The following is a 27,726-nucleotide window of genomic DNA, read 5'->3' as shown; positions in this document are numbered from 1 at the left end:
ATCTGTGATGAATAGTGGCTTTATTAAAAAAGGCAATATACCTAATTAGTTTCTGTGCATAGTAAAACTGTATGTAACACAATAGTATTGAAGAGAAAGTAGGTAAAGTCGAGTAATTAAATATGTACCACTCCAATAAACAAAGAACCGAATAAGTTCAATTAATTATTTCCTTTACTTTTACTTTATGACCAAGGCTTCCGCAAGTGCAATTTTATCTTTTTTGAGTGCTACCCACTAAATTAAATCTTAGATAAATATTTTAGAAGTAGGTACCTACCTACCTACCCAAAAAGATTCACTTGTTTTCTACAAAAATAACTTTGTTGATAAATATTTCAAACGTTACATAAAAACAGTGTGCAATATTACGCTTAATTTCAGCAAATATTCGTACCGTTCTCAGTGTTTTGCACACGAATGAATGTCGTTCATGCGCTCAGTAAACCGGTCGTCTCGCCGACATAATAAGGCAGGGCGATAACCCAACGAATCAGTTTGAGTACATCGCGCGAGCCCTGTGACTGTGACATAGTGTCGTTTGATAACTTGAACAATCTGTTGCGCGCTATTTTTTAATTCAACAAACATGTCGAAAATATACAACTTTGGTGCTGGCCCAGCCAAAATGCCAGAAGAAGTGAGTACTTTTCGTGACTTTTAAGTACCCTTAACAGTTAATTAGTTAAACATTCCACACATGTCTTGTTTAATATAATTCAGTACTTTACATAATTTAAATATGTCTTCATCACCAGGTTTACGAAATCATGAGGAAAGAACTAACAGACTTTGATGGTTCTGGTATAAGTTTACTTGAGACAAGTCACCGAACCAAGGCTTATATGCAATTTAATACAGAAGTACAAAATGTTGTGAGAAGATTATTGTGAGTACCTATATCTTACTTAATTTTTAATTAACAGTATTTTAATATCAATCAGTCATGTCTTATGAATGAGCGGACTTAATGCCCAGTTTCTAAGTAGGCACCTATGTGTGTTCGCCTTGTTTATTATACTTTAAATACTCAGAATACGCGGACAAAAGTACTCAGAAACCGGTAATTTCTATTTGGTACAATAGTCATCTGATGTATAAATAAAAGGTATGATTGGCAGGACGCAGTAATTTAACAAATAATTGACGTAGTAACACTCAGTAATTGGCCTAGTTACACCTAGAATTCGCGAAATGATAAGATTATAGAGCATTTTATTTGATAATATTTGTTCTATAGATATCTCTGTTACTATTGTGAGTACAATTTATTTAAATTGCCCATGTGGGTTGGTTATCTGTTATGTTGTATAGGCTTCAGTTATATATACTCAGCATAAGTTTCTATAAAATATGAAGATATTACGGCTACAGTATTTTGATGCAAATATTATTGCTAAGAAAGATGGTTGAAAACTATTTTTTCTAGCATTGTAGGGTTAATATATCTGACCTTTGCCTATTACAAGGACGACTTGCTTAAAAAATTCTTGACTGACATTGACAATGACAGATACTGTTGTCGTTATTATTTTGTTGATCTCCAAAAATGTAAACAAGATAATCGTTATTATCATACTCAGCTTTGAAAAACTAAAACGAAAGCCCTTTTCGTGCCTCAATTAACTAATATTAGTCGGTGAAATTGTCATCATCTACATGGTAAATTCTTTTTACGACAGTGACTGATACTTGTATAGGTGTTCTATTTCCAAATCCGATTTTAACTTTTCAGAAATGTTCCTGCTAACTATAAAATTATTTTTATGGCTGGAGGTGGTACAGGAGAATTCGCTGCTGTTCCTCTTAACTTGATATCCAGAACTGGAACTGCAGACTATGTTGTTACTGGTAAATATTTTAGCGATTTTCTTGTAGTTCTGAAAATAACGGCGTGTTTTACTTTTTAAAACAAGTTGGGTTAGTGGGTCATCTTAGGGGCAGTGACAAATTGAAAATTTTAACATGAAAATGAAATGAAATTATTTATCACGCACAAGATCTAAGAGAAATACAATTACAGAAGTCTATTTCTGGAATCAATGCCATTCAGGATGTCTTGAAAAACATTAATGTCAAAAAAACTCAGTAGTAAATTTTTCTCAGATCCTATTTGTTGAATAGAGATGTTGACTTGAAAATTTGCTATACCAAAATAATAATTATTTTTGTTTTTAGGTGACTGGTCCGCAAAGGCAGCAAAAGAAGCTAAGAAATATGGCAAAGTGAACCTGGTGCTACCTCCCCTTGAACGCTATGATCAAATTCCTGACCAATCCACCTGGAATCTTGACCCCAACGCCTCATATGTACACATTTGTGCCAATGAAACTATACATGGTAAATTTATAATAACACTATTTGGTCCTTTAGCAAAGTCCTTTATCAAATAAGTTTAATGTTTTATTAAAATTGTATAATTTATAGAAATATTATATTCTACATCATGAATTTTAGAAATATGTTTACAAAAGTTCATGCTTTAGTTTAGTAACTGGCATAACTAATGCCTTATCAAATAAGATGAATGATGTACTGCATAATTGAATTGCTATTTTCATTTTGAATTTATGCAACATGGCTACATATTTATTCATAGAAAATAAAGCTTGCAGTTTGATCCACATCCTGTGAGAACTTCCTCAAGAACCTAATAAAAGGTAGCCTATATCCTTCTAATCCTTCCTCAATAAATAGGCTATCTAACACTCAAACAATTTTTCTAATTGGACCAGTAGTTCCCAAGATTCAGCTTTATAATATTAGTATATGTAGATAATAACCCATAGGTACTAGAACTACTAGATTAGCTCCATTGAGTTTATTTATAGTTATTAGCCCAAGGTCCAAGTGATTTCACACTGAATTTAATTTACTAGTAAGTTTTCTAATACTTTCTTATCAATATTTCAGGGGTGGAGTTTGACTTTATTCCTGACACGAAAGGAGTGCCATTAGTTGCTGACATGTCTTCAAATATTATGTCAAGAAAGTTTGATGTTTCTAAGGTAAGAATGTTATTTATTAATGTAGCTGTAAAATGGGCCTTATGAATGTCAAAACTAGGTACTTTTTCTATTGCAAAATTTCACAGTATAGGTCAAGGAGAATAACTGATTCAATTATTTGATACTGTGGTCAAAAAAACTAATTAATTACATATTTATCTCTAGGCTACCAAGCATAGTTCAGTATGACTCAATCAGATAGTAAATTAAACAAACCAGTTCCAACTCATAGTAATTTATTAATTACTTCACAGAACAGATAACTATTGGGTATATTATAAACATTATGAAATCTTTGATAGCAATTTCTTGATTTGATGAAATATTTACTACTCATCACACTTATGTATAAAGGTCAAGTATTTCTATGTATTGAGATATGCGTGTATGCTATACATATGTGTGGATTGCATACATGTGTATGAGATACTTATTCATTGTATTAAAAACAGTCTTGCTTTCTTGGATACAAAATCAAGGACTTAATCTTTTAAAAGGAATCTTTTGCTATATTTGTTCGCTTGTTCGGTGATAACTAGGTCAATATTGCTTCACTTGATAAGACTCTGCTCCTTACATTAGTGTTATTTTTTCTTAATTTTGGCCTTGGGAGACTTCTATTATGCTGGAAATTAAAATTCGTATATCGAAACTTTATCAATCGAGTGAGTATCACCCGAGAATGTGCTTAAGGAATGATATGATAACATATAGATGTCCGATAAACACTAAACAGCTATATTTTTGTACGATAAATAATCGTCCTTCCCTTTTGGGGGTCATAAGCATGAGTAGTACTTTGTTACGGTATCTTGTTGATATGATGATATTATGAATGATAAACATTGTTTTCAACATTCCTTAGCAACTACTGCTGTAACTTATTTGAAAACTAATTTGGGTTTTACAATCTTACGGTGACGATAATGGGAAAAACTAATAAAAAATTATATATCCATTGGCCGTACCGAGATATGAGGTGACCTGGACAAAGTGCCCTGGAGACAGGAACAAGCTTGTTATCCAAGTGGGTGGTCTTAGAAGCTAGCTAAACTATAGGAAATATTATTTATTAATTAACTAGCGACCCGCCCCGGTTTCCTCTTCGATAGTTCTGTCTATTAAAAAAAACCGCATGAAAATCCGTTACGTAGTTTTAAAGATTTAAGCGAACATATAAATCACACAGAGAAATCGACTTTGTTTTATACTTCTTATGTAGTGTTGAGGCCAGTATACTCACCTCTGTAACCTATAATACGCCATTAATTTCAGTTCGGAGTAATCTACGCAGGAGCACAGAAGAACATCGGTACATCTGGAGTAGCCCTAGTAATCGTTAGAGAAGACTTGCTCAACCAAGCGTTGCCGATATGTCCCTCGATATTCGACTGGACGGCCAACGCTAAGGCCGACTCTATTCTTAATACTCCTCCTATGTTTGCGTAAGTATATTTAGTACTAGTTGTTTTCCTGCAGTTTCACCCGCGTCCTGAGGGATTTTTTTCTCGTAATCGGATAAAATATAGCTTATGTTCAACGGAGATCATGTAGTTTCCCAGCAGTGAAAGAATTTTTCAAATCTATAAAGTGGTTTCGGAGCCAAACAAACAATCAAAGCTCTTCTTTATATTATTAGTGTAGATAATGCACTTCATCATCTGCCAAGCTTTTGCACTATAATTCATGTTAAAGTTGGCGCACAATCGTTATTATTTTTCATTGCCTGCGATTTGTATCGTTTATTATCTATTAGAAAAATAGTACCTACGTCGTTTACTATCATTTACGTTAGTAAATACCTAATAGTTTAAAATGCGTGCCTCATAAAGGTGCTTATTGTTCTGATGTTTTCTAGATAGCGTGACGGAAAAATACTTTTTATTATAAGTAGGTATTCTTGTTATCTGCCTCATATGTTTTGTCTAAATAAAAGTGGCTGATAAAGCCGTAAAGCGTAATTACTTGATATTGTTTGTTTCTACGCAGGGGGTAATCTCAATTGCTCTATCAACAAGGTTATGACATATGATACAATTGCAGTACAAAATTACTTATATGCATTGATAATAGAAAAACTTACATTTTATTAGTTTACTCGAAGCAGAACATTTCATAATGTAAAACTGGAGAGGAAAAAAAGAAAAAGATTTTACTTCTTTTTGACCCTAGTACTTCCCATAAACCAAGCGCAAATCGGAGTTTCGTATATCCCCAAATAACACAACGACATTATTAATGGGTGCTAATTAAACAGGCTTCTTTTTAATATCATTTATAAATGGCAAAATGCTTAATATAAATAATGCTTGCTTTTTCTTGGCTCCTTTTTGGAAAAATGAGACCGAGTTAGTAAATTAGATGACAATGTATAAATAAGAAGGACAAGTTACAATAATTGTTGATCTTTTATTGAAGCTTTCTAGTAGTTGACGTTGTAAAAAAGACGAATTAGTTTATTAGAGGCTACGTCATTTCCCCGTTGCTTAGTTATAAAATTAGAAGTTTAATCATGTGTCCAATAAATAATTTTGTGGCTACACTTATTATTTCCCATTATTAATTACAGAATCTACGTGATGGGAAGAGTCTTACAATGGGTTGAAAGGAATGGAGGTGTAGAAGCTATGGAGAAATTAGCCACGAAGAAAGCTTCCCTAATATACGAAACCATAGAACAATCCAACGGCTTCTATTCCGCGCCGGTGGCTAAGAACGCGAGGAGCAAAATGAACGTGCCATTCAGAATTGGATCGCCACCCAATGAAGATTTAGAAAAGGAGTTTTTGAAGGGCGCTGAAGCTTTAAAACTTATACAGCTTAAAGGACACAGGTAAATATTTACTAAATGAATACTCAAATCTATAATCTCTGACATACTGGGTTCTGACATACTGGGTTCTGCCAGCGGTTTCCCTCGTGTCCCGTGATGGGCTGTCAAACACTGAAAGAATGTTTCAAATCGGTCTAGCTCCTGAGATTTGCGTGTTCAAGCAAACGCTTCAGCTTTGAGATTTGCTTATGTACTTGCTTACTTATTACCCCTATGTAATATCTTTCTGTGCTCCCTTATGTACTACCCCATATGTACTTGCTCTACCTACTACCCTTATGTACTCCGTTATGATGAAGGCTACACCTAGTCCTTACCGAAATAAGAGGATGGAAATACAAATAGGCTTACACCTAGCCGTAGCCGGCTAAACTTCCCTAAAACTAGCCCCAATTGTATATTTTTAAAAGGGCCATGTAAATATTATTTTCCTCTATCCTATATCAATCAATTCTTTTTACTTTCCAGAAATGTCGGCGGCATCCGTGCTTCAATCTACAATGCAGTTTCAGTAGATGAGGTGGAAGTTCTAGCGAAATTCATGAAAGACTTCATGAACAAACATGCCAAGTAATTTATAAGTTTATATTTATTGTTTTTTACTAAGTATTCAACATTCTATGGCGATAATCGCGTATTGTTTAAGTAAAATTAAGTTTCATGTATTGGCTGTGCTGAGGTTTTATCGAAAAATCAATTATAGTTTTTAATACAATGTTTTATCTTTTTAATCTTTCCCTAAATTCCAAAATATGCTGAATAAAACTTATTGGAACACCTTAAATTCATAATTAAATCTTTCTAAATCGGTAATTTTTGAGATTGCCTTCATAATATACACTATCGATCTCTATAACAATAACATTGCTTTCCAAAACAAAAGTATACACATACATATTACTTAGTACGTTATAACATGTGTTTAAAACATGATTACTTGATGACTAACGTAACTTTACGTCATCGTATCGTATCAGAAACTATTTGCGATAGTTGACTCCGATGACATTTAACTAAAAGTACGTTTAGGTACTTGGCTCGGAATAATGTAATCACTAGTGTAATTGACACGACCTATTGTTGTTGATAACAGACTTCTATTAATTAAAAAAAAAGAAATCTTTGTAGTTTTGTATCAAATAAAGATTTGGTTAATTTTATGAATATTTAAATAATAAAAGTGATTAACCATTAACAGTAATAATGCAAGTAATTCGATAATAAACTCTCTGTCTGACAGTTACGCTTCCATGCAGAAACAGCTAAACCAATTGAGATTAACTTCTACCCGGGTAACATCACCCGGGTACATATATAATCTGTCTCCTTCAGGTCACAGGTGAAATAACAGACAGAAACTAGTCATTTTTATTTTTATCTGTTAAAATAAGAATGTTACAATTCTGTCTAACCGTGCCAGGTCGGCGGGTCAGTAGATATTTATAATTCGGCGAGACTTGGATAATGTGACCCCGAGCCAGTTAGTAACTGCTCTGGTCACCTGACCTTATCGCGAAACTGGTATCGTTTTTATATCATGTTTTAAGAATAGTTATAAGAGATAAGTGATGATAAGAAAAATTAATTGGTAGGTATTAACTAGTGGTGTTAAGAGCTGATGTTTAAATACCTTGATAATTACACCGAATTACTTAATAATTTTTCGAGTAATAGAATACTTACCAAAAGGCATTCATGCCTTCACATGTTTATGTAGCCAGTATATTCTGAAGCCATAGCATATATGATCAATGGTTTTTTATAGGGGATGGAAATGGATAGTAAATAAAATAAAATTCTTAATAAATATACGTATTAAAATTTATTTCATTAAATTTTTGTAAAAAAAATATCTTTATTATGTAATCACTAACGTGGTAATAGATTGTGATGGAATATTGACCACCTGATGAAGAATCTTTGAGTATTTCACTATAACATTTCTTTAGGTACGTACAAAAGGGATACATGTCAACTAGAACTAGTCTTACTCTCTTATATATTTTGTTACTGTTGATCCTAGTACGCTCAGTATTCAGGGTTAGGAAGATTATGTATTTACTATAAATTATATCAGCTTAAAAATACTTTAATACAAAACGTATATAATACATGTCCCATATATTCACGTGATAATTATAAAAAAAATATCATTCTATACATTTCACTGTCACATAGCACACACTCACATTCATACACAGAATTATAATAATACAGTCCAGTTTATAATACAAAACATAAACCGTTAATTTATATTACCTAGCCGTTCCTAATGTTAGTAACAATTAAACGTTATGCTAATTGTTCCACTAAAGTAATTATTACTAACATTACAAGAACAGATTTCTAAAAAAATATACAAAATATTTTATAACATTATATTTACACGATTATAAATCGGAATGTTGTTGGAATGTAATTTTTACAATATTCGTTGATAATTGTGAGTACTCCCTGCTTCGGATATGGCAGTGTTCGCCTTAAAGTACTTGAGCATTTTGTTCGTCGATCATTATTTAAGAACATCAACACAATCACTGTTTTAGAAATAATGTAACGCCTTCAATAAACTTTGACTTTTGTGACGATATTTTTGTTTAAATAAGTATATTTGGTGGGGGCTGTAATTTAAACAGTGAGTGTGTTAATACACATAACGTTACAACTAAAATTCTTAATAAAGCTAATAGAATACGACATTCTACAATAACATACTGAACCCTCGGTTGTGTCGCGAGCTACACATTGTCGCGGTATGTAGTGCGCAATGATGTGAACTGTTGCCGGGGACACCGAGAATTGAAACTAGTACGAAGTATTATGTAAGATTGACCAGAATACGACAAAACGCAGTCCCTTGTTACACTTACTGACCTTCACTGTCGCTGTCACTCTTATCTGCAAACGAAATACATTTATTAGTTTATTTCATCATTTTATTTACGATTTGCAGGCGTACCCCAGTGACCGATAATGTTGTTTGTGCAAGTGGAATTTTTGTTTGTACGAACGTAAATAATCGTGATAAATGTGTTCATTCTGTGTCTATTTGCATCAGGCATTCAGTCTTTGATGTTTGTTTAAACAATGAGTTTACGTCATTTTACGATGTCGTGAAACATAAATTGATAATTATTGAAGGAGCGTAGGCTGGGAAAAGGTATTTATTTATGGAGAAATATATGATGATTCGATTCAGGTCAGGTTTCAGGGCAAAAAGGATTTTTTGATGCAACAGTGTGCTTATGGTGAACTTTTGCATTGTGTGTGCTCTACGAACTACGGTCTACTGTAAAACAGCAAAGCATCTACCCACATCTACGAAGCGAAACGTGCAAAAGCTGCATTCATAATAACAAAAGTGCGCACTAATCTAAGTGCTACAAACATACTGACCTTTCTTACCCGGGTACGCATGCCTCTTTAGTCTGTCGTAGAGGTCTTCCTTTGTCCCGTATATGCTGGCGTTGGATCGCGCTAAGCTGTTCATTTTGCCATTCATGCCATTATGAAGGCTTTCCTTCATGTAGGTTTCGTTGTAGAAGTTGGGCATCTCCCAACCGTCTTCCTCGTCATCATAATAGTGTGCATACGTGGAGTGATGCGAAGGAGCTATGGACTCCGCGTACGGCGTATGCGCTCCGTAGTAGAAGTTCACTTGGGAGCCGTTTTGGTCGATAGCTGGTGTTAATGTCTTCTTTGGTTCCTTCTTCTTTGTTGATCTGTGGAAGGGGAAACAGTATTAAAATCAGCTAACAGACAAACTAGGTCTGTGAAAGAGTTATTGATTTAGAGAACAATGAGAATGCTATTTGGAGACCAATTGAAGCAATTTGTAAAACTAGAACATCTTGTCGTTCATTTCATGAAAGTAGTTGAACTTACCTCGCACAAATCATCCATACAAGCAGCACTAAGAATATGATGAAGATCACTCCTCCCGCCACTCCGCTGGCGATGTAGGCGAACTCGCTCTTTTCTCTGCAGTGACGGCCGGTGAACGAACCAGTACAGCGACAAGAAGGCTCGCCTCGCGCGTCCTTCACGCATTCGCCTCCATTGTCACAGAAGTCTTGACATACATCTGTTGGTTGAACATATAAAAATTGTAAATATGACTGTATTTTGTCTGACATGAATTTATTCAAAGAAGTGTTGTGAAGGAGTCAAAATGTTAACCGATTTTCGCATTAAATTTTCTCATTAAGAACACTTCAACGCTCCTGTATAAAAAGGTTGTCAACATTCTCGCAGAATTGATTTCGAAATCAATTCCAATTGAGATATTTGTGAGTTACACGAAATTTGCGAAATTCAATAGAATACTTCCCACGATGAATACAAATTAGCTGTCGTACAAGAATTCGGTATCCATTATACAGGCATCAAGTTTCGAATGAGGTTTTACCAATAGGAGCTTAATTTTGGCGGAAAAGTTCACTGAAGAATCTACAAAGTGCTTAAATGAAATATTGGAAAAGATGAACCAATCGATATCCTTGAAAAATGTCTTACCTAAACAGACTTTTCCAGTGCCGTTAAAGCCCGGCTTGCATTGGCACTTGAACTCGCTTGTCTCCGGTATCAAAAGGCAATAAGCATTGACATCGCAGTGCATTTCCGGGCCACTCATCTCACACGGGTTCGTGCATTCTGATTCCGATGTCTGGAAAAATAAAATCATGCTGAAGGTTATTTCGACATACTTACAAAGTTATGCTATAACCTAAAAGATGCAATGTAAAATTTTATGAGGACCTAAGACATTATTTGGTAAAACGTAATTAGAAATAAATAGGTTTTACTTACAGCACCAGGGCCTCTCGTACTTGTGTTGATTGGGCAAGGGACGCACACTGTCTGTTGGGCCTCTGATTGATAGGTTCCTTTTCTGCACTGAACACATGTGTTCAAGGTGACGTTGAGGTATGAGCCTGGAATACACGAAAATAATATAATTTAATAATAGAATATTCCTTTACAATAAATTATATAGCATTCTGTTGTATTATCATTCAACAATAGAATCCGGATTAGGGTGGATTCCTCGAATTTAGAAGATCAGAATTCCATTGTCAAAATATTTAACATTTCGGAGTATTGTCTCAAAGTACAAATAAAGTATAATTTTACAAGGCGAGATTTTGGAGGAGACAGTAATTTGCATCTTAGTTGTGGGTTTATACCAGGTCTGCAGACGGGTAGAGAGCATTGATCGGGGGACGACGCTCCGGACTTAGGTGTAGTGGTGCCCGGGGGACAAGGTGCACACGCTGCTCCCGATCCATTGGCGCGCCATGTGCCTCGTGGGCAAGGCTCGCAGCCACCGTCACTGCTTAGCTGTTCTCCTAAACACATAAAAGTCAATATCATTAGGTATTTCTTCATTTATGTCAAGAGGATTGTGGTGAAATAATATGAAGGTTATTGTGTGCGTACCTGAAGGACAGTCATCTCTGCATTCAGCTGCCGATACGGCTTCTGTAGCACGAGTCGTTTGACCTCTAGGGCAGGACATGCAAGAGAAGGCACCTTCGCGAGGTTGGTATGAGCCGTGACCACAAGGACGGCAGAGATCAGCTTCAGCATCGTAGTATTTACCAGCAGCGCACCTCTCTGAAAACCAAACAGCGGTTTAGTAATGGAACTTATGGTAAAGAGGGTCTAATGTGGACTTCAAAATTTTCAAGTATTTACCTTTGCAGTCCGCAGCACTACGGGCTCCGGTAGACTGTGTGACTCCGGGCTGTCCAGCAATGGCAGGACAAGCAGTACATTGCACCTGTCCTGCTTCTGATTGGTATGTTCCTTGTGGGCAAGGTTTGCAGGTGTCGCTTGCGGCATCCAGGAAGGTACCCACCGCACATGCCACTGTGAAGAGACGAAATTATTAGTACACACATAAACAGTATTCCTTAGGTATTAAATGGAATTCAATTTGCAATTTTTGCAAGTGCCTTACCACAATCAGGGGCCATAACAACTTGTCCAGTGGGGCAGGCATAGTCCGAAACCAGTTCCAAGCTCGCCGGATCAGGTACAGTGTTAGGTAGAATGTTCCTCACGTCGAATTGTTCGTCTTCGAGAATTAATTTCTCCAATAATCGTTGTACGGTAGACCGTTCGTTGTTTCCATTGTGAATTACTGGATCGCTGCAAGTTTGAGAAAATGATGAAACTTTCTGTTTTTCTTTGTGACATAAATGAAAAGCCACATCATATTTCAGCAAAATTTTACATTTTCGGTTACAACATGTGCAAAAGTGCTACTTCGAAGCATGCAAACGACTTACTTGACAGACGGGAAAGAGATCTCAACGTTGTACGTATCGCCAACCTGACGACCCTCCCTACTGCTTCGTGTCCTAAGTGCCACAAAAACACATGCAATTGTGATAGAAGAACAACATGCTTTATTTGTAAAGAAGCCTAAGTGCAGTTGGATACGAATGGAAACGTCTAGATTTTGCTACGGGCCCAAAGTGCGTGATATCTTTTCAATAGGTACTGTGTTATGTAAACACATGCTTTTATGTGCACTACATAGATGAGGTTTTTACATATATTTTTTTTGCGTAATATTGTGTATCTACGCCGACACCCGTTTATTTGAACTCCTACTTTTTTATACTTTGAAACAGTACATAGTTTTCAACTTACTCTTCGACGGGTATGATGGCATCCAGTACATAGGTATCTTTAGCAGGTTCAGCGGGAGGGGTGGATACTTGTCTCGTCTGCCTGGAGTTCGCGCGGTGGTCGCATTTCACATTGATATCCAGTTCCTTACACTCGCGGGTACCTGTATTTTATCACCAATTTTGTTAATCATGTCAAACAAATTATCGACGTTTTCATATATTGAAAAATGGAAAAATATTCATAATACGTACCATCAACAGCGTATGAACAGAAGTTCCAGTCTCTGTTAAGCTGGTTAATGGCGCTGCGTACTTTCTGGCGAAGTACACCTTGTCCGGCATCGTTACAGAGTACTGAGCTTGGGAATAACATCGATATCTTGAAGACACGCTGAGCTGGTGAGGCCGCTGTAGTAGGAACAAAACTATTTATTAGTACATCCAATTTGAATAACTAAACAGGGTTCGTTACCAAAAGTATGGATAAAATTTCTTACGTGAGCAGGCAGGGTAGACCAGTGGCAGGGATGGATCGGTAGTTGGTCTCCAGAATCCTTCAGCTCCGCATGTGTAGAACGGTGGTACGGGTTGAGAGAATCTAAGGCCGTCGCGACAGGCGATTTCACATACTTTGAATTGTCCACCGGCACCCCAATCGCGGCACGATTGGTAACCTCCAAGTGGATCAGGTAATGGAGGACAGAATTCAGCTATAAAAAGAAAATGTGTTTATTAGCCAAAAATAAATATGCAAATATGTTCTGTGACGGTGATGTTAAAATTTTCAAAACTTACCCAAAACAGTAACTTTGAATGTGCAAGTAGCCGCGTTGCCTGCAGCATCATACGCGATATAAGCAATATCATATGCTCCCCATGCAAGGTTTTGTCCAGGCCGGTGGCCAGATTTCTCAACAACCTTAGCAACACCAACATTATCACTGAATTGAGGTACATCCCAGCTAACAACAGAAGATCCGTTCTTCGCAATTACCCACAGGTCACCAGGGCAACGGTCTACTCTTGGTGGTTCCTTGTCTACTTGCAATTGCTGGCATTTAGATCCGGAATAACCGTTGGGACAAACTCGCTGACCACAATGAGATGGCACTATTCTCTCAACTCCTCCAAGAAGGTCGTCATATCCAGCCCATGTGAGACCCAGACCGCTATACAAGACGGGCTCCGTCCTGCAGTCACGGACTTGTTTCTGAATTTCGTTCGTCACATCGAGGGCACGGTTCCATATTTGTACTTTAGTTAGATGGCCTTGGAATCCAGCTTCGGTGTATGCCTTCGGGTTGTCAGATTGAGGCTTGCCAAGTGTTACCCATACACTGAAAATAAAAACAGTCATGAGAATATTACGTTACAGAAAAAATATGCAACAAGATTTTTTTATATAATAGCAGAGGAAAATTTCTTACTATTGTGGTAGTGTTCGTCCGCTTCCGTATCCTTCAAGCTTGCTAGCAATCAAACCTTCAGTGATAAGAGTTAATTCACCGCCATTGTTACCGTCCCAGACTAAAGCGACATGGTGCCATTGTCCGTCGTTTACTGTTGCGAATTCACCGAAGCTTAGGTAAACATCTTGTAGTTCCGGGAAAAGAGAAACTTGTACGCCGTTCGAGTGCATTTGAATTATTTGCTTTCTGTTTAGAGCAATATGGGAGTTGCTGAAAATTCAAAATAATTTAATTAATATCAAAATCAGAGATAAATATTATTGTACCTATGTAAAGATGTGTTGTATTTCGATGTGCTACGCACCTAACACTGTATGCTGTAAAGAATATTCCGCCTTCGTCTTGTTGCGTGTATTGCACCCACATAGCTACGGTCAAACTATCAGCCGATCCTGTATCGAATGGCACCACTTGAGCCGCGCTCGAACGCAATGGGTCACTGAAGTAGAGGTCGTAATCTACACTTATAGCTGGAAGAAAAATAATTGCATCGTTAGTTACTCGTAAAACTGAGATACTATCATCAATTATCTAAATAAAAGATTATATATTTACTTACTTTTTCTGCAATCGTCACCAGTAAGATTGAATGGACATTGGCAATAGAATCGGCCTGGCAAATCGATGCATGTTGCGGAAGGTGGGCACGAGTTCTCCTTACAATCGATAATGTCTTCATCACAATTCTTTCCTTGGAAGCCTGGAGCGCAAATACAGTTGTAACCTTCGCCTTCATCTACGCAGGTAGCTCCGTTCTGGCAGAGACCAGCGTCACAAGCGTCGAACTCATATTGGCAACCGATTCCAGTGTAGTCTTGCGAACACGTGCAGTTGAGTCCAGAACCGAAGTCTTGGCATTTTCCGCCGTGCATGCATGGGCTGCCAATACATCTTTCAGGGGCAGTTTCACATTGTTTACCATCGGTTCCGCTTGGGCAACTGAAATATGAAATAAATATATTTAATTATATTAAACTTAGGGCGTAAGATGCTATTATTGTTGTAAATATTAAAACTTTAACTACACTTACACGCAGAAGAAGTCTTGGAAGAGATCGATGCATTTCGCGTGGTTTTGACAAGGTAAGTTCATGCAGTTGCCGATATCATGCTCGCAGCGTTTGCCAGTCCAACCTGGTTGGCAGGCACACTTGTAGTCGCCTATGTCATCTTTGCACGATCCACCGTTGAAGCATGGGTCCGAAGCACAGTCATCGATATTGGTTTCACAAGTTTCACCCGTAAAACCTTCCCTACAGACGCACTCGAACTTATTATCAAGATCAATGCATTTCTCAGTACCTACAGCATTGCAAGGTTCATTCAGACATTCATCGATTGCTGTCTCACATTGAAGTCCTATGTATCCTGGACGGCATTTACAGATAAATCCATCTATTTGGTCAACGCACGATGCACCGTTCTGGCATGGGTTGGAAGAGCAGTCGTCAATAGTGTGCTGGCATCTCTTGCCTGTGTAACCAGCTTCGCAAATACAGTTGAAATCATCGATGCCATCAATACATTGGCCACCATTCTCACAAGGAGAAATAACACATTCGTTGATGTTAATGTCACAAGAAGGACCACTCCAGCCTGGGTCACAGATGCATTGATGAATAAAGAGTTTATCTACGCAAATACCGTGTTTGCATGGTTCGTTCGAGCAAAGGTCTATCTTTTCATGGCATCGTTTTCCTGTGAAACCTGGCGGACATGCGCAACTAAAGTCATTAACTAAATCAGTACAAGGTGCGCCTAGCAGGCAAGGTTTTTCGATACAATCGTCAGTATTGATTTCACAAAGTTGTCCTTCCCAGCCTGGTAAGCATTCGCACTTGTATCGACCTTGTTGAAGAGCAATGCAACTCGCGCCATTAGTGCAAGGATTTCCGTTAGCCGAGCATGGATCAATCTGAAAAAATAAGTAGAAGTTATATGTCATGGATCAAAATTGATTTTTGAAAACTTTTATCAACGTTAAAACATAGTATTACGTACCGTGATATCACAATCAACGCCAGTATATCCTGATCTGCAGAGACAGGTGTAGTTATCGTATCCAGGTTCATCTTTGCACATGGCTCTTTCGGGACAGGTATCGTTTCTACAGTCGGATCTTTCTTCTTGACAGTTAATGCCTCCGTATCCCGTTGGACAAGAGCAGCGATAGCCTTGTGGTAGATCGGTACAAGTACCACCGTTGTAGCAGGGCTGGCTGGCGCATTCGTCAATGTCAATTTCACATCTGCGTCCGGAGAATCCAGCAGGACAATAACACTGTACTCCGTGACCTTTAGGTACGCATAGACCACCATGTTGACATGCGCTGTTTGAGCATTCTACCGGTAAACATTCTTCCAAGCCTGTCGATCCAGTGCCGACAGTTTTCATGTTCGTGGGACATTCCATACACAATGTTTGGCCAACAAGGTTTTGGTAGAAGTTCCTTGGGCACTGAGAGCATGGAGCTAAGCCAGTTGGTGAATAAGTACCAGGTGCGCATTTAGCCCTGCACCTGTCTCTTCCAGGGGCAGCTGGCTGGTATGTGAAGGTGTTAACTGGGCAGGCTTGACAATCTTTGAACCCTCCTAGAGGTGGTTCTCCTGTGTAACTGTTCCTAGGACATTCCAAACAAGGAACTAATCCTGTTGGCGAGTATGTACCGTATCCACACACTGGTATACAATCGTTTATGTCCTTAGAGCCTTCCTCTCTAGTGAATGTACCTTGCGGACACTTGAGACATGATCCTTGGCGAGCTTGATTTTGGAAGAAACCGCGAGGACACATTGTACAGGTCTTTTGTTTCTCTTCCGCAAACGTTCCAGCAGGACAGTGTACTGAAATTCATACAAAATGTAATTAGTAAATTGTTATTTTATTTGAGTAAAAACTATAAGTTTGAAATATATAAGTAATTGAATATTTAAACAAATCCTCAATAGTTACTCATATCTGAAAAAGCAATTATAAAAATGCTACTCGTATACTCACAGCATCTTGGTACATCGTTCGTATCCATATTCAGCACTTCGCCGACACTACAAGTGAATCCTTTAGTGATGGAACTTCTGATCGCTCTCAATGGTGGACATTGGTTACCAATAGACGATACATTCAGGACGGGTTCAATAAGAGCACTGGCATATGGCACAGATAAATCAAATATGAGGTTTAATGTCGAACCACACAGATCGTAGAGCTGAGTTTGTCGCACAGCTGGTATGATAGCTAATACAAAGTCCATTTTGACGACATTTTCGTCAAGTAGTGTGGGTATAACGTTGACAAACGTAACGTTTATGTTAACGTTTACGGCTGAGCAACGTTGGGTAAGCCTTTCATTTAATACGTTGTCGTATTGTGCTACCAAGTCCTTATATTTGGGTAAGCAAGCGTTGGAAACAGCTCCAAGAGCACGGTACTGAACAGTAGACACGACATGGTATGCAGCTTGTTGAGTATCTGTAAAGAAATGACGTTTAGTTTTCTAGATTACATTAACACGTTTACATATGTATATGTATTAAGTACGTTAATACGTACTTTCAGAAACGCAGTCTGGTACGACTGATGTAGGCACCCACTGGCGTTTAGTTTCGCAGACAAACGTTTTAACGGGTTCGCCATCGGTGAATCTAAATCCAGGACTACACGTGGCAATACATTGAATTCCTCGATCGCCAGGCAAGCAGTTCATAGCGCCATTTGCTGGTGGCATAAGCTCCCAATCTACACAAGGTGTCGCTTGAACGGATACCTAGAAAATAAAGTAATGTTAAATATGTGATTTCACGTACACGTTTTACCTCGACACTTTTATTTGCGAAAAATATTCTTACTTGGAAGTTGCACTGAGCTCTGTTTCCGTATTTGTCAGAAGCGATAACAGTTACATTTTCATATCCGCGAATAGGAATGACAGCTCTTTCCGGAATGAATTTGAGGAAAACTTCGCCAGACGCATCTGTTGCATTTATTCTCCTTCTCGTATCGTTGAAGTTAACTGCATAACTGTCTTGTTTGTCAACTAGTTCTATAACGTAGCTTTGTGGGCAGCTGAGTTTTGGCGGAGTGTAGTCTGGTACAGTGATGTTGACTTCGCAAATAGCTACGTTACCATCGAAGTCGAATGCGACGTATCGTACCACCATGTTGTGGAATACTTGGATCGGTGTTCTGAAGTGTTGGGGTGTAACCTCTAATCTCGCAATAGCACCCGAGTTGTCTGTTGCTGTAGGCTCAGTAAAGTTGACTGGTAACAAACCTCCGTTGACATCGGTTTGAACTACGATTGGTTGTTGAGGACAGTTTTGGAAAACTGGTGGCTCATTATCTGTGAAAAAAGGCGAAAAATATGATTGGTTGTTTCTAGTAAGAACCTTAAGATATGTAAATGAAAGTAAGGAATTGAGACACTTACCGACGCAAGGCGAGTATCCATAATCGTAACCTAACAGAGGATCTGTAGCTGGTTCATCGCAACCCATCAGTTCGAATTTCAGACAAGCGTTATCCATGAAGCTAACAATACCCAAAATTACGAATCTAGCTTGTACAAATTTGGGCAAAGTGATCATCGCGAGTTCACCATAGTTTCCAGGATCTCTCATTGTTAGGTTGAAATTGGGGAAGTAAACCACGTAGTTCTCATTTTCAGCTTGTTTGTAGAAGAATCTTATTTCTGTTGGTCTGCCCACAATGTCAGAGGTAACGACTCCCTTGACAAGTATAGCTTTAACTCTGTATACTTTTCCTAAATCAACGCTAACGTAGGTAAAAGCTTCTTGCTTGCCACACCAGCCTGTTACTGAGTTGAGCCTGATGTTCCTTGCCTCGTAGTTAGGTCTTTCAGATGTCGCGTTAATGGCAGAGTCAGGTATTCTGCCAGACGCCAGTCCAAGAGGCCTGATTACTTTACATTCAGGCTCGCGTATACAAGTTATAGGTCTTGGGTTGATCAAAATGTAACCAGGTCTAGAACAGCCAAATAGCACTTCAGATCCTTGTTCGTAGCTTCTTGCAATTTGGTAACCGTCAGCTGGCCTGCCTGGGTCTTCACAAACTGGTCCCTCACATCTCAAATCTCCGAAATCCCAAATACCATTAGCTTGACATCTGACTACATTATCGTGTTTGCTTGTTTGTCCTGCCAGCTTGAAGGTGTTTTGGCATCCAAAGAAGAAAGAGCTTTGGTATTTAGTGTCTGGGTACTGGCCATATTCAGCACCTGGCGTAGGCATTGGAGTACCACAGTCCTTTCTTGGACATTGAGGTTGAGCTCCCGAAAACCAGTAATTGGGTAGGCCCTGTAAAAAAGGAAATATTTTTGTTTGTTACTTATTACCTAAACTAATATTTCATTCAAAGCTAGGCAGTTAAAATATGTGTGCAATTCAAACTCACCGGTTTAGGATCATACACGCACTGCCTGAAAGATGATGTCACTGTGTTTCTTAGCTGTCTTCCTGGTGATGTGCAGGTAATTGTAACGTTGTCCCTGTAAGGAACTAGCACGCTTTCTGGGTCATCTCTGATTACCTTCAAACCGTCGTTCTTATCATCAGACAATGTCACGCAACGAGCATCTGCAAAAATAAATTTCCATTATATCACTGTATTTTTCCGAATCGTAATTTAGCTGTTTTTGAATACAAATGATGTTTCCTTACATTGACACTCAGGTGCTGTTCCGTTCCAAGTTCCGCTTGAAGTGCAAAGAAGTGACGAGAATCCAGACATAACAAATCCAAAGTCACACTGGAACTGAACAATATCTCCAAAGTGGTAAGAATTCTTCGTAGACAGTAGTTTTCCATTTTCAGGAGGTCCAAGAGGCGGGCACATAACTGGTACACAGGATTTGTTCCTTTGGTATGTATCTCCATCTCGTTCACCTGTTTCTGACTTTTCAATTGCAAATCCAGCTGTGCCGTTAGATGAATAAAGCTCGTAACCAATGTTGCAAGCACACGAGAAGTTTCCGGGCCTAGAAAGATAACAAATGATCGTTATTATTCTCCCTCTTTATGTAAAATAACTAGAATTAATGCTTGAGGAAGTACTTACGTGTTTAGACATTTCTGATCACATCCACCGTTATTTTCACTGCACTCATTGATATCTAAACAATCCAGCCTGGCACAGCCCATAATTTCAACCTTCAGACACGGTGCGCCAACATAATCTTGGATTTTGAACTTGACGTACTGAGCTTCAATTGGTACTGGTAAATTGAGGACAGATAGAGTGGGCTCCAAAATTCGGAATTCAACTGCAGTGCCATCAGGGTTAGTGTAGTCTTTGAATACATCGGTCAAGTCGTTAGTGTACTGAATTCTGATAGCAGAAGTGAACGCGATATTGCCGTCGGCACGCATGACGCTCATCGTCCTGAATCCTCTGATGATTGTCGGTGCTCTTAAGTCTATAAGAATCCAGTTAGCTCCGGCTTCTAAGTTGTTTCCACACCAACCACCGCCATTATTCAAACGCACCATCTATAACATTCAATGTGAACATTAATACATGTTGAGCAATAAACTTAATGAATAATTAGAAATGAAAAGTAACTTACGCCTCTGGTATATCCAGGTTCTGGAGCAGAAGTTGTTATTGACTCATCAGGAATAGCACCGTTAATTAATCCCAAATCACCTACAGGTCTGCAGTCTAAGCTTGGCGCAAAGCCAGGTTTGCAGGGGCAGAAGAAACCACCCTGAGTATTCTTACATTCTGTTGAGGCTGTGTCACATTGGCTATTTGCGCACTCATTGATGTCTTCACAAGTTGGTGGGTTATCGAATTCTTGGTTGGGTCCACATTTGAGCACACTAGGTCCATTGAGTTTGTATCCTGAAAATATAATTGTATAACAAATAGTTATTCATGAAATTTTGTATAGCGCATATGGTATATACTATATTGTAATGTGTAAAATATATTTACCCTTGAAACATTGAACACGGGCTTCGTCACCAAACATGTAAATCCTAGTCTGATCAACGATGAACCCGTTTTTAATTTCTGGAAATTTGGGGCATAAAGCCTTTGAGCACGTTGGTACATCTCCCGACCAAGTTCCATTGCTCATACAGAGCAATACTGGCTGTCCAGATCTGACGTAACCAGGTTCACACTCGTATCGAACAATGGTACCGTAGCTACGGCCTCCACCGTTTAATATTGTGACATTGGCATGAGGGACATCCGGAAGAGCCACGCATTGTGAAGCTGTTGAAAAAAATTACAATAGTTATATAGGTAATAATACCCTTCAGAATAAAATAAAAGTTCGCTGTAATGTCAAAATACAAAGTATGTCAAATTGAATTTGCATTGAATTTACAAACTTACCCAAGCAAGTCGGTGTTCTTTCCCATCGGCCGTCAGCAAGACATGAGATTCTCTCGATAGGCTGTCCAGTCGGGAAAGCAAATCCAGCATAACATTGGTAAGTTGCAACACCTCGATAAGTCACGTTAGTGGAGCCAATTGAAAATCCATTATCGATTTGTGGGACTGGACCACAATATACCTCTGTAAGTAACAATAAAATTACATAAGTATATATGAACGTATATAAATGTATAACCTAAAGTAGTATTGCATTATGAAATGCCACCGTTTCTCGTTTATTACTTGCCTTGACAGCTAGGAATGTAAGTCGTTGACCATTTTCCTCCGTCTAAACATTTTGTTGTGATACGAGATTTCCCTGTGGCGAATTCTTGTCCAGTCGGACATGAGAATGTTATAACTGTTCCAAAGGCGGTATCTCTGTTTGACGCTAAAGCACCGAGTCCGGATTTAAGTGTAGGGCAATCTAAAAAATAGAAGATGACATTAGAAAAACTGAGTGCGTTCTTGTTTGTTCCACATTTGTTCTATTCCATGTGTAAATAGCTTACCTGCCGAGAACGTCGCCTTCCAACCCATTCCATTATGCAAAGCATCAGACATAAATCGCATCAACATTTCGCCACTGGAAGCAGTCAGTGTTATTCTTGGTTTCACGGTGAATCCATTGTCAGAATGTAATCTTAAGCCACTTGTGCTTGCTCCGTCAAATACTTGCACTACGTCGGATGGGTGGATGTTAAATTCGTCGAATTTTAACGAAAGTGGACCACCGTTAGGGTTCTTGATTCTATACAAACATTCTTGATTATTCGGGTAACTTGTGAGACCATATGCAGGTGATGTAACGGTGCCATTTGCTGCAATTATTGTTGCTCTGCAGCCTTGAGAATATCTCATGTTGAATCCTTTCTTGGAATCGCCAAGACTCGTTCGGAAGTACATGTACAGATGGTTCGTTGTCGATATCACAACCTTTTGATTTTCTTCACCTGGTCCAGTTAACCTGGCTAATACAGGGCTCGATGGAGTATTACCATCTTTAATAACGATGTAATCCCTATTCATTCCCAATTCCAGATCCTCGACTTCTAATGAGACTATTCTACCTGGTTGCGCTTCAATCACGTAAACGCATTCTAGACCACCAGGATAACCATTAGGATAGCCGGGTGAAGTGAGTACTTGACCTTGAGGGGTAGCTCGTAGCATACCTCCACAATTAGAGGACTCTGTCTTCCAAGCTGCGCGGAAACCTTTCCTTTCTACTGAACCGTCTGTACTGAATTTAATGATCATGAAGTTCGAAGCGGATACGAAAATTTTGTTAGATAAATCTTGTTTGCCAGAAAGTGTCGCTAAATTTACAGATTTATCTTCGGTCCTGCCACCTACCAGAATTTGAACAGTGTCGAAAGACTTTTCAGTTTCAAAATCTTGGAACTGTAACACGATATTTTGACCTTGTGGCCCCTCGAGAGTCCATTTGCAGTCGCTGAAGGGAGGATATTTGTGAGGGTAGTTAGGACTCTCGACTACATCTCCGCTGCTGGCCATGTAGAAGTGACATTCGGAAGCACAGTCCATTTCATCGGAAGCATCACCGCAATCGTCTTGCTTGTCGCATTTGAAGGCTGCGTTTATGCATTTTCCATTTGAACAATGGAAGGTTCCTAAAACAAATTTTAATTGTGTAAGTATTGTTTTGTGTGACCTTAACATTGTATGACTCGAGTAGGTTGGTAATTGAGCATTACAAATTGATTTAAAACAATTGATTGTTGATGTTACTCACCGGCAGGGCAGGCAGTAGCTCGGCACATGAATGGCAAAAGAGTTTCACAGGTCGTTAGCTCCCACGACTGACTATCGGATGTGACGTGAACGTCGACACATTCTCCTTCCTTTGGGTTCGGTTGTCGCAGGTCCCAGAAACCGGCATACTGTGAGACTAGAGCACCAGCAGCTGACTCGAGTGTGTTCGTTCTTAGGTCGTCGACCGTCGCGAGGCCGAGCCAGTAGTGATTGTTGCTGGGGCTGGCTGGCACCATGCTGGCAGTCATGTTGTTTTCAGAATAGCTATCTACAACCATGAGTTCGCTGCCGTACCTGAAGAAGGAGAAACAAATTTTAATTATTAAATCCTATTCATATTTTATAAATCACATGCCCATAAAAAGTAGCATTGGTGTGATATTTACCTTCGACATAGTTCTGCCGCTTTCTCCCATGAATGCCTGATGTTGAAGAATTTGTAACAGTGTAAGCCTTTCAACTCCCATCCTGAAAGGAAAAGAAAACAAGATTATAATAAGACAGTAACTAAATAAACAAACAACTTCTTAATAGATACTAAACTACATTACTTCACGCAAAGAAAACAGCAAGATTAGAAAATATGTGCAAAATCAACAGGTATTAGGTATTAGACTTTCTACTTTAAAAGGGCTCGGTGAAAGCCATTTATTTCGCAACGAGACAAACAAAATTGTGTTTATATTTTGAGCCTTTAAGCACGCAAACTATTCGAGTAACGGAAAACAATTTCACGAAAAATTGAAGTGACGTAATAAAGTAACCGCGCAGTTATTTGTCCGGGCTATGGATCGTGAACATCGAATTACTCTTAAACGCGGTGACGGATCCAAATGTTTTCTCAAGCAAAAGTTGAATGCGCCTGATTGTGGACTTGAACCAGTCCAAAGCGATTACTAATTCAAAATTAGTTATTCAACAGGTGTGCTTAACTAGCCTATGAAACTCCCCGAATAAGAGATTGAATCAGAGATTTTAGATTTTGCGGAACAATTCGAAGCGAAGTATTTAATTGTGTTTCAAGAAATTTGCGACTCTGCAAATTTAGTTAACGGTAATTTGCCCTGGTTGAGTTCCTTTAAATGTTGTATTTATTAAACTAAGATGTTAAATTATGTTTCAGTTGAACATGAAACTTCTTGGAAGAAGCGTACCTACATAAACGTGTTTTCGTATGTGTCGGTTTGTTGACGTGCCCTGAAGACCTTTGTAAGCTGTAAACTCAACATAATGGACGTCAAGACGTGCTTAAGTTAGGAAAGCTTACTGCTTTGTACAAGGCTTAACCGCTCGTAGCCAAGTCTATTCTACGTTCGTAAATTTCACTTAGTTAATGCCTAGTTTGTTCATAAATTGTTAGGAACAACATGATTTACAATATTTTATGATTGAACGTCAAAATTCTTCGGGGAAAATTACCTAAAGGAGATGTGTATATCGACTATGATCATTAAAGTTTCAAACAAAATCAAATCTTTTTCTACAGTGATAATGCCCGCTATTATTGTCTGCAGCTAAGCACGACTAATCTTTTTTTAATGATTGGAATTAACGTGACAATATGTATAAATCATTATCTTAAATGTTATGAACACTAAAAGATTAGTACCTATGCTTTTTGAGGACACAAGGCATTAATATTAATACACGAGCGTTGAGTTACCCAAACAATTTAATGAGTCGTTCGAAAAATTGAAAGCTCCAACACAATACAAATAAAACAACAAAGAAAACCTATATATTTTTCATTCAATTTCCGCGCATTAACTTACAAGATAAAAAAGTAAATAGGCATAAATAGAGCGTGCGAGTTTGACGCGCGATCGCGAAGACCGCGGTATATCTACGCTTCACCGCGCTCCACGATGCAATGTGTTTGACCCACTTAGCTAGTTATGTTACTGCAGCAAAATGCAATCACTCTGTATACGAGTATATTGTACGCTTTTGCCTAAAACTGCCAACATAAACTCGGCGCTTTATAGCCCGTCTTTTTCGCAAATCGCGTCCGGAACACGACCAAACAATTCAGTATGGAAGCAGTTTCGGACCAGTCAATGGCATAATGCATGATGAAGTTTAAAAGCTGAATGCATGAGCATTGAGATTGAGTGCTATTAAAAAACTGAACGTAAAATATATGCCAATTAGTGATTTATTGGGTTGCATCAACATAGTTGAACGACAGAGTAAATACTATTGTTGCATGAGAATATTCGCGGGAGAACACCTACATACGGCTAATAGTTACGTGCGATGGACGTAATTACCCCGCATAGTGACAAGTCACTGAGTTTTACTGAATAGCTCTAACGTGCAAAGGAAGGATCAAAGCCAATGCTTCCATTGATTTTGTGGCTTATTGCGGCTATAGAAAATCTCCACAGACCGATATTCGCCATCATCATCAGAGAATATTGAGTGGAGCATTATAGGCTATAATATCTATGGCGATATTTAACGTATCAAGTTGTACGAGCTACGTACATAAACCTAAATGGTACGGAATTTCCATAAAATGGAATGGTTTACAATATCTTAGTACACTTTTTCTAAGTGAATAATTTAATCCTACACACAACGTAGATTTATTATTTGCGATATAAAGTCAGGACGCTTGAGAGCATGTTGTTATATGGTAGCTGTATTACAGTTAGGTCTCCTTATACGTTATTCCCACATGATATATCATGGATATCATCAGTGGGCTTCATAGGGGATCGCATTCATTTCCCATGTCTACGGACTCGGATGACTGAGCTTTGTAACTGTTGAGTATCGAGATACGGGGCTTTCAATCAACGCGGTTCATACCGATTGACTACTTTTCTCATTGGAGAAAGCTACGTATTTAATCGATTACGCACGAATTGATCAGTTTGGTATGCATTCATATTCGTGTTTGTACGGATGGAGTTACGACATCATTGACATTTAATGATTTGACTTTGCGAAACAATGTTCGCATAATTAAGTGAATAAATATTACATTAAAATTTGAAGATGGACCTTCGTGTTCGCAAACATTACGCCTTGCAACAAAATAACTTAATTTGTGAGTAATGTAACAGTCAATTATGTTTTGTAACATGAAGAGCACCAGCGAACAGTTTTAGAGACTTTTGAAAAGGCGTTGGCCATATGAGTGTGAATTTAACGGCGAACATTAATTACAATAAATTCACTTGTCTTATATAACTGTTCATCAGACAAGACCAACTTGCACAAACAATAAACTAAACCTACGTAACCAAACACATACAAAACAGTTCTGCGTCAATAAGGTTGGCTCCAAACGGGACGAGAGCAATGTCGACCGGTCGCCGACACGGTGGCTGCCGATCAATTGTGTCGAGTGCCTCTTAGCGAGGCAAACCTGAAACCTTTGAAGGATATACGGATATGCCTCCGCACCGGAGATTGACTTACTGCTCTATTTAGATCTGTAGTAGAGGGCACGCGCCTACTCTGTGGCTTAGTTACGTACCTACTGATTCTATCGAGCGCACTGCATTGGTTAATAACAAATCTAGCCGTTCCCCGTGGCTTCACTTGTCTCTGAACTGAACTCCTTCCCACATCTTGATCAAAGTAGCCTATCGTATTACATACTGCAAAAATAGTAGTTTTGGCGTTACATGATTAAACATCATTCTCAAATGAATACCAAATTCTGCATTTGTAAATACCAAGTAATGTGATTAGCGATTCAAAATGAAATTATAGTTTTAAATTCGAAATGAATGCTGCAACATTGTAGCCCGGAGCGTTAATTTTTATATTGTTATCTGCAAATCTAATCGGAGCGGTCGTGGGAAAAATGCAGTCGTACGCAATGAAGTTTCAGTCTGATTTAGTAGAATTGTTACTCATAATTATTGCTTCTTCTAGTTTGATTGTTCTCGCATTTGCCATTGCACTACTTAAAAAAAACTGAATATCATTCTTTAGATATCACATTAGTTATGCAGCACACTCGCCCTGCATAATGGTTTAACCCAGCTATATATGTTTCATCGCCATCCATATGTCTTTGATTCGAGACTTTTCTGAATTTTAAAACCTCTGTTCATCTTAAAGTTGAAGGTGCATAGGTTATATTCGTATATAAAGCGTCATCAGTGAGTCACGTCTCGACTATGTATGATCGAGGCGCTGCCTTTCACTCATTACAAATGAGAACCTCCAAGGCTGGCTGTTTGCCGCTCGATTGACTGTAGCGGCACAAAGCCTACATTGTCTCGTTAGATAAAAAAATCAATCAATGATATTCGTCTTACGACACATGTTAGTATGTGAATTCAAAAAGAATCTAAAATAGTGGAATTACGGAGCTAGACCAAAATGCGAAAGGAAAAGACATTTCGATTCCTTTGAGCGCTTGAGATAATGGTAAACCCTCAAAGACATGTAAAAATCATAGGTACATATAGAATGTATACATATTGAATTTACACACGTGTACCTACTCAACATAAAAATATACTTACATCATAATTACCTGCGTGTTATTTAGATAATGCCTATGTTTTTACAATTTTAAGACATCCGCACGCAAAAAAAAACTTTTTTACTTTGTTATCGACTTCGCATTTGTA

At 38.4% G+C, this 27,726-nt stretch overlaps 2 protein-coding genes across 4 annotated transcripts in view; one reads left to right on the top strand and one right to left on the bottom strand.

Moving 5' to 3' along the window:
• Positions 1–410: 410 nt before the first annotated feature.
• LOC110383901 (probable phosphoserine aminotransferase) lies at positions 411–6,557 on the top strand. The gene is made up of 8 exons (XM_064037207.1): positions 411–640; positions 759–889; positions 1,736–1,851; positions 2,179–2,340; positions 2,914–3,008; positions 4,284–4,453; positions 5,578–5,841; positions 6,310–6,557. The coding sequence occupies exons 1-8, from the start codon at positions 590–592 to the stop codon at positions 6,413–6,415; spliced, it is 1,095 nt and encodes a 364-aa protein (XP_063893277.1). The 5' UTR covers positions 411–589; the 3' UTR covers positions 6,416–6,557.
• Positions 6,558–7,637: 1,080 nt separating this feature from the next.
• The window catches only part of LOC110384032 (uncharacterized), a 74,061-nt gene continuing 53,972 nt past the window's right edge, over positions 7,638–27,726 (bottom strand). For 2 of the 3 annotated variants that reach the window (XM_064037206.1, XM_021345061.3), the window contains 33 exons: positions 23,515–23,596; positions 23,109–23,422; positions 21,865–22,986; positions 21,600–21,779; positions 21,311–21,493; positions 20,903–21,187; positions 20,532–20,809; positions 20,024–20,454; positions 19,627–19,943; positions 19,361–19,542; positions 18,378–19,263; positions 17,797–18,290; positions 17,501–17,714; positions 16,949–17,419; positions 15,953–16,794; positions 14,983–15,866; positions 14,511–14,890; positions 14,256–14,421; positions 13,910–14,161; positions 13,278–13,819; positions 12,980–13,192; positions 12,735–12,890; positions 12,502–12,643; positions 12,135–12,206; positions 11,804–11,994; positions 11,539–11,712; positions 11,281–11,457; positions 11,028–11,189; positions 10,651–10,775; positions 10,357–10,507; positions 9,727–9,925; positions 9,238–9,563; positions 7,638–8,739 (listed from right to left, as the gene is read on the bottom strand). In XM_064037206.1, the coding sequence (XP_063893276.1) occupies positions 8,708–8,739; positions 9,238–9,563; positions 9,727–9,925; positions 10,357–10,507; positions 10,651–10,775; positions 11,028–11,189; positions 11,281–11,457; positions 11,539–11,712; positions 11,804–11,994; positions 12,135–12,206; positions 12,502–12,643; positions 12,735–12,890; positions 12,980–13,192; positions 13,278–13,819; positions 13,910–14,161; positions 14,256–14,421; positions 14,511–14,890; positions 14,983–15,866; positions 15,953–16,794; positions 16,949–17,419; positions 17,501–17,714; positions 17,797–18,290; positions 18,378–19,263; positions 19,361–19,542; positions 19,627–19,943; positions 20,024–20,454; positions 20,532–20,809; positions 20,903–21,187; positions 21,311–21,493; positions 21,600–21,779; positions 21,865–22,986; positions 23,109–23,422; positions 23,515–23,596 (10,625 nt within the window). In that variant the 3' untranslated portion in view covers positions 7,638–8,707. The remainder of the gene's footprint in view (positions 8,740–9,237; positions 9,564–9,726; positions 9,926–10,356; positions 10,508–10,650; positions 10,776–11,027; positions 11,190–11,280; positions 11,458–11,538; positions 11,713–11,803; positions 11,995–12,134; positions 12,207–12,501; positions 12,644–12,734; positions 12,891–12,979; positions 13,193–13,277; positions 13,820–13,909; positions 14,162–14,255; positions 14,422–14,510; positions 14,891–14,982; positions 15,867–15,952; positions 16,795–16,948; positions 17,420–17,500; positions 17,715–17,796; positions 18,291–18,377; positions 19,264–19,360; positions 19,543–19,626; positions 19,944–20,023; positions 20,455–20,531; positions 20,810–20,902; positions 21,188–21,310; positions 21,494–21,599; positions 21,780–21,864; positions 22,987–23,108; positions 23,423–23,514; positions 23,597–27,726) is intronic. The other variant, XM_021345062.3, reaches the window with a different exon arrangement.

This window comes from Helicoverpa armigera, chromosome 12, assembly GCF_030705265.1.
Source record: "Helicoverpa armigera isolate CAAS_96S chromosome 12, ASM3070526v1, whole genome shotgun sequence".
NCBI lineage: Eukaryota > Metazoa > Arthropoda > Insecta > Lepidoptera > Noctuidae > Helicoverpa > Helicoverpa armigera.
This window is presented reverse-complemented; position numbering and strand designations above follow the sequence as displayed.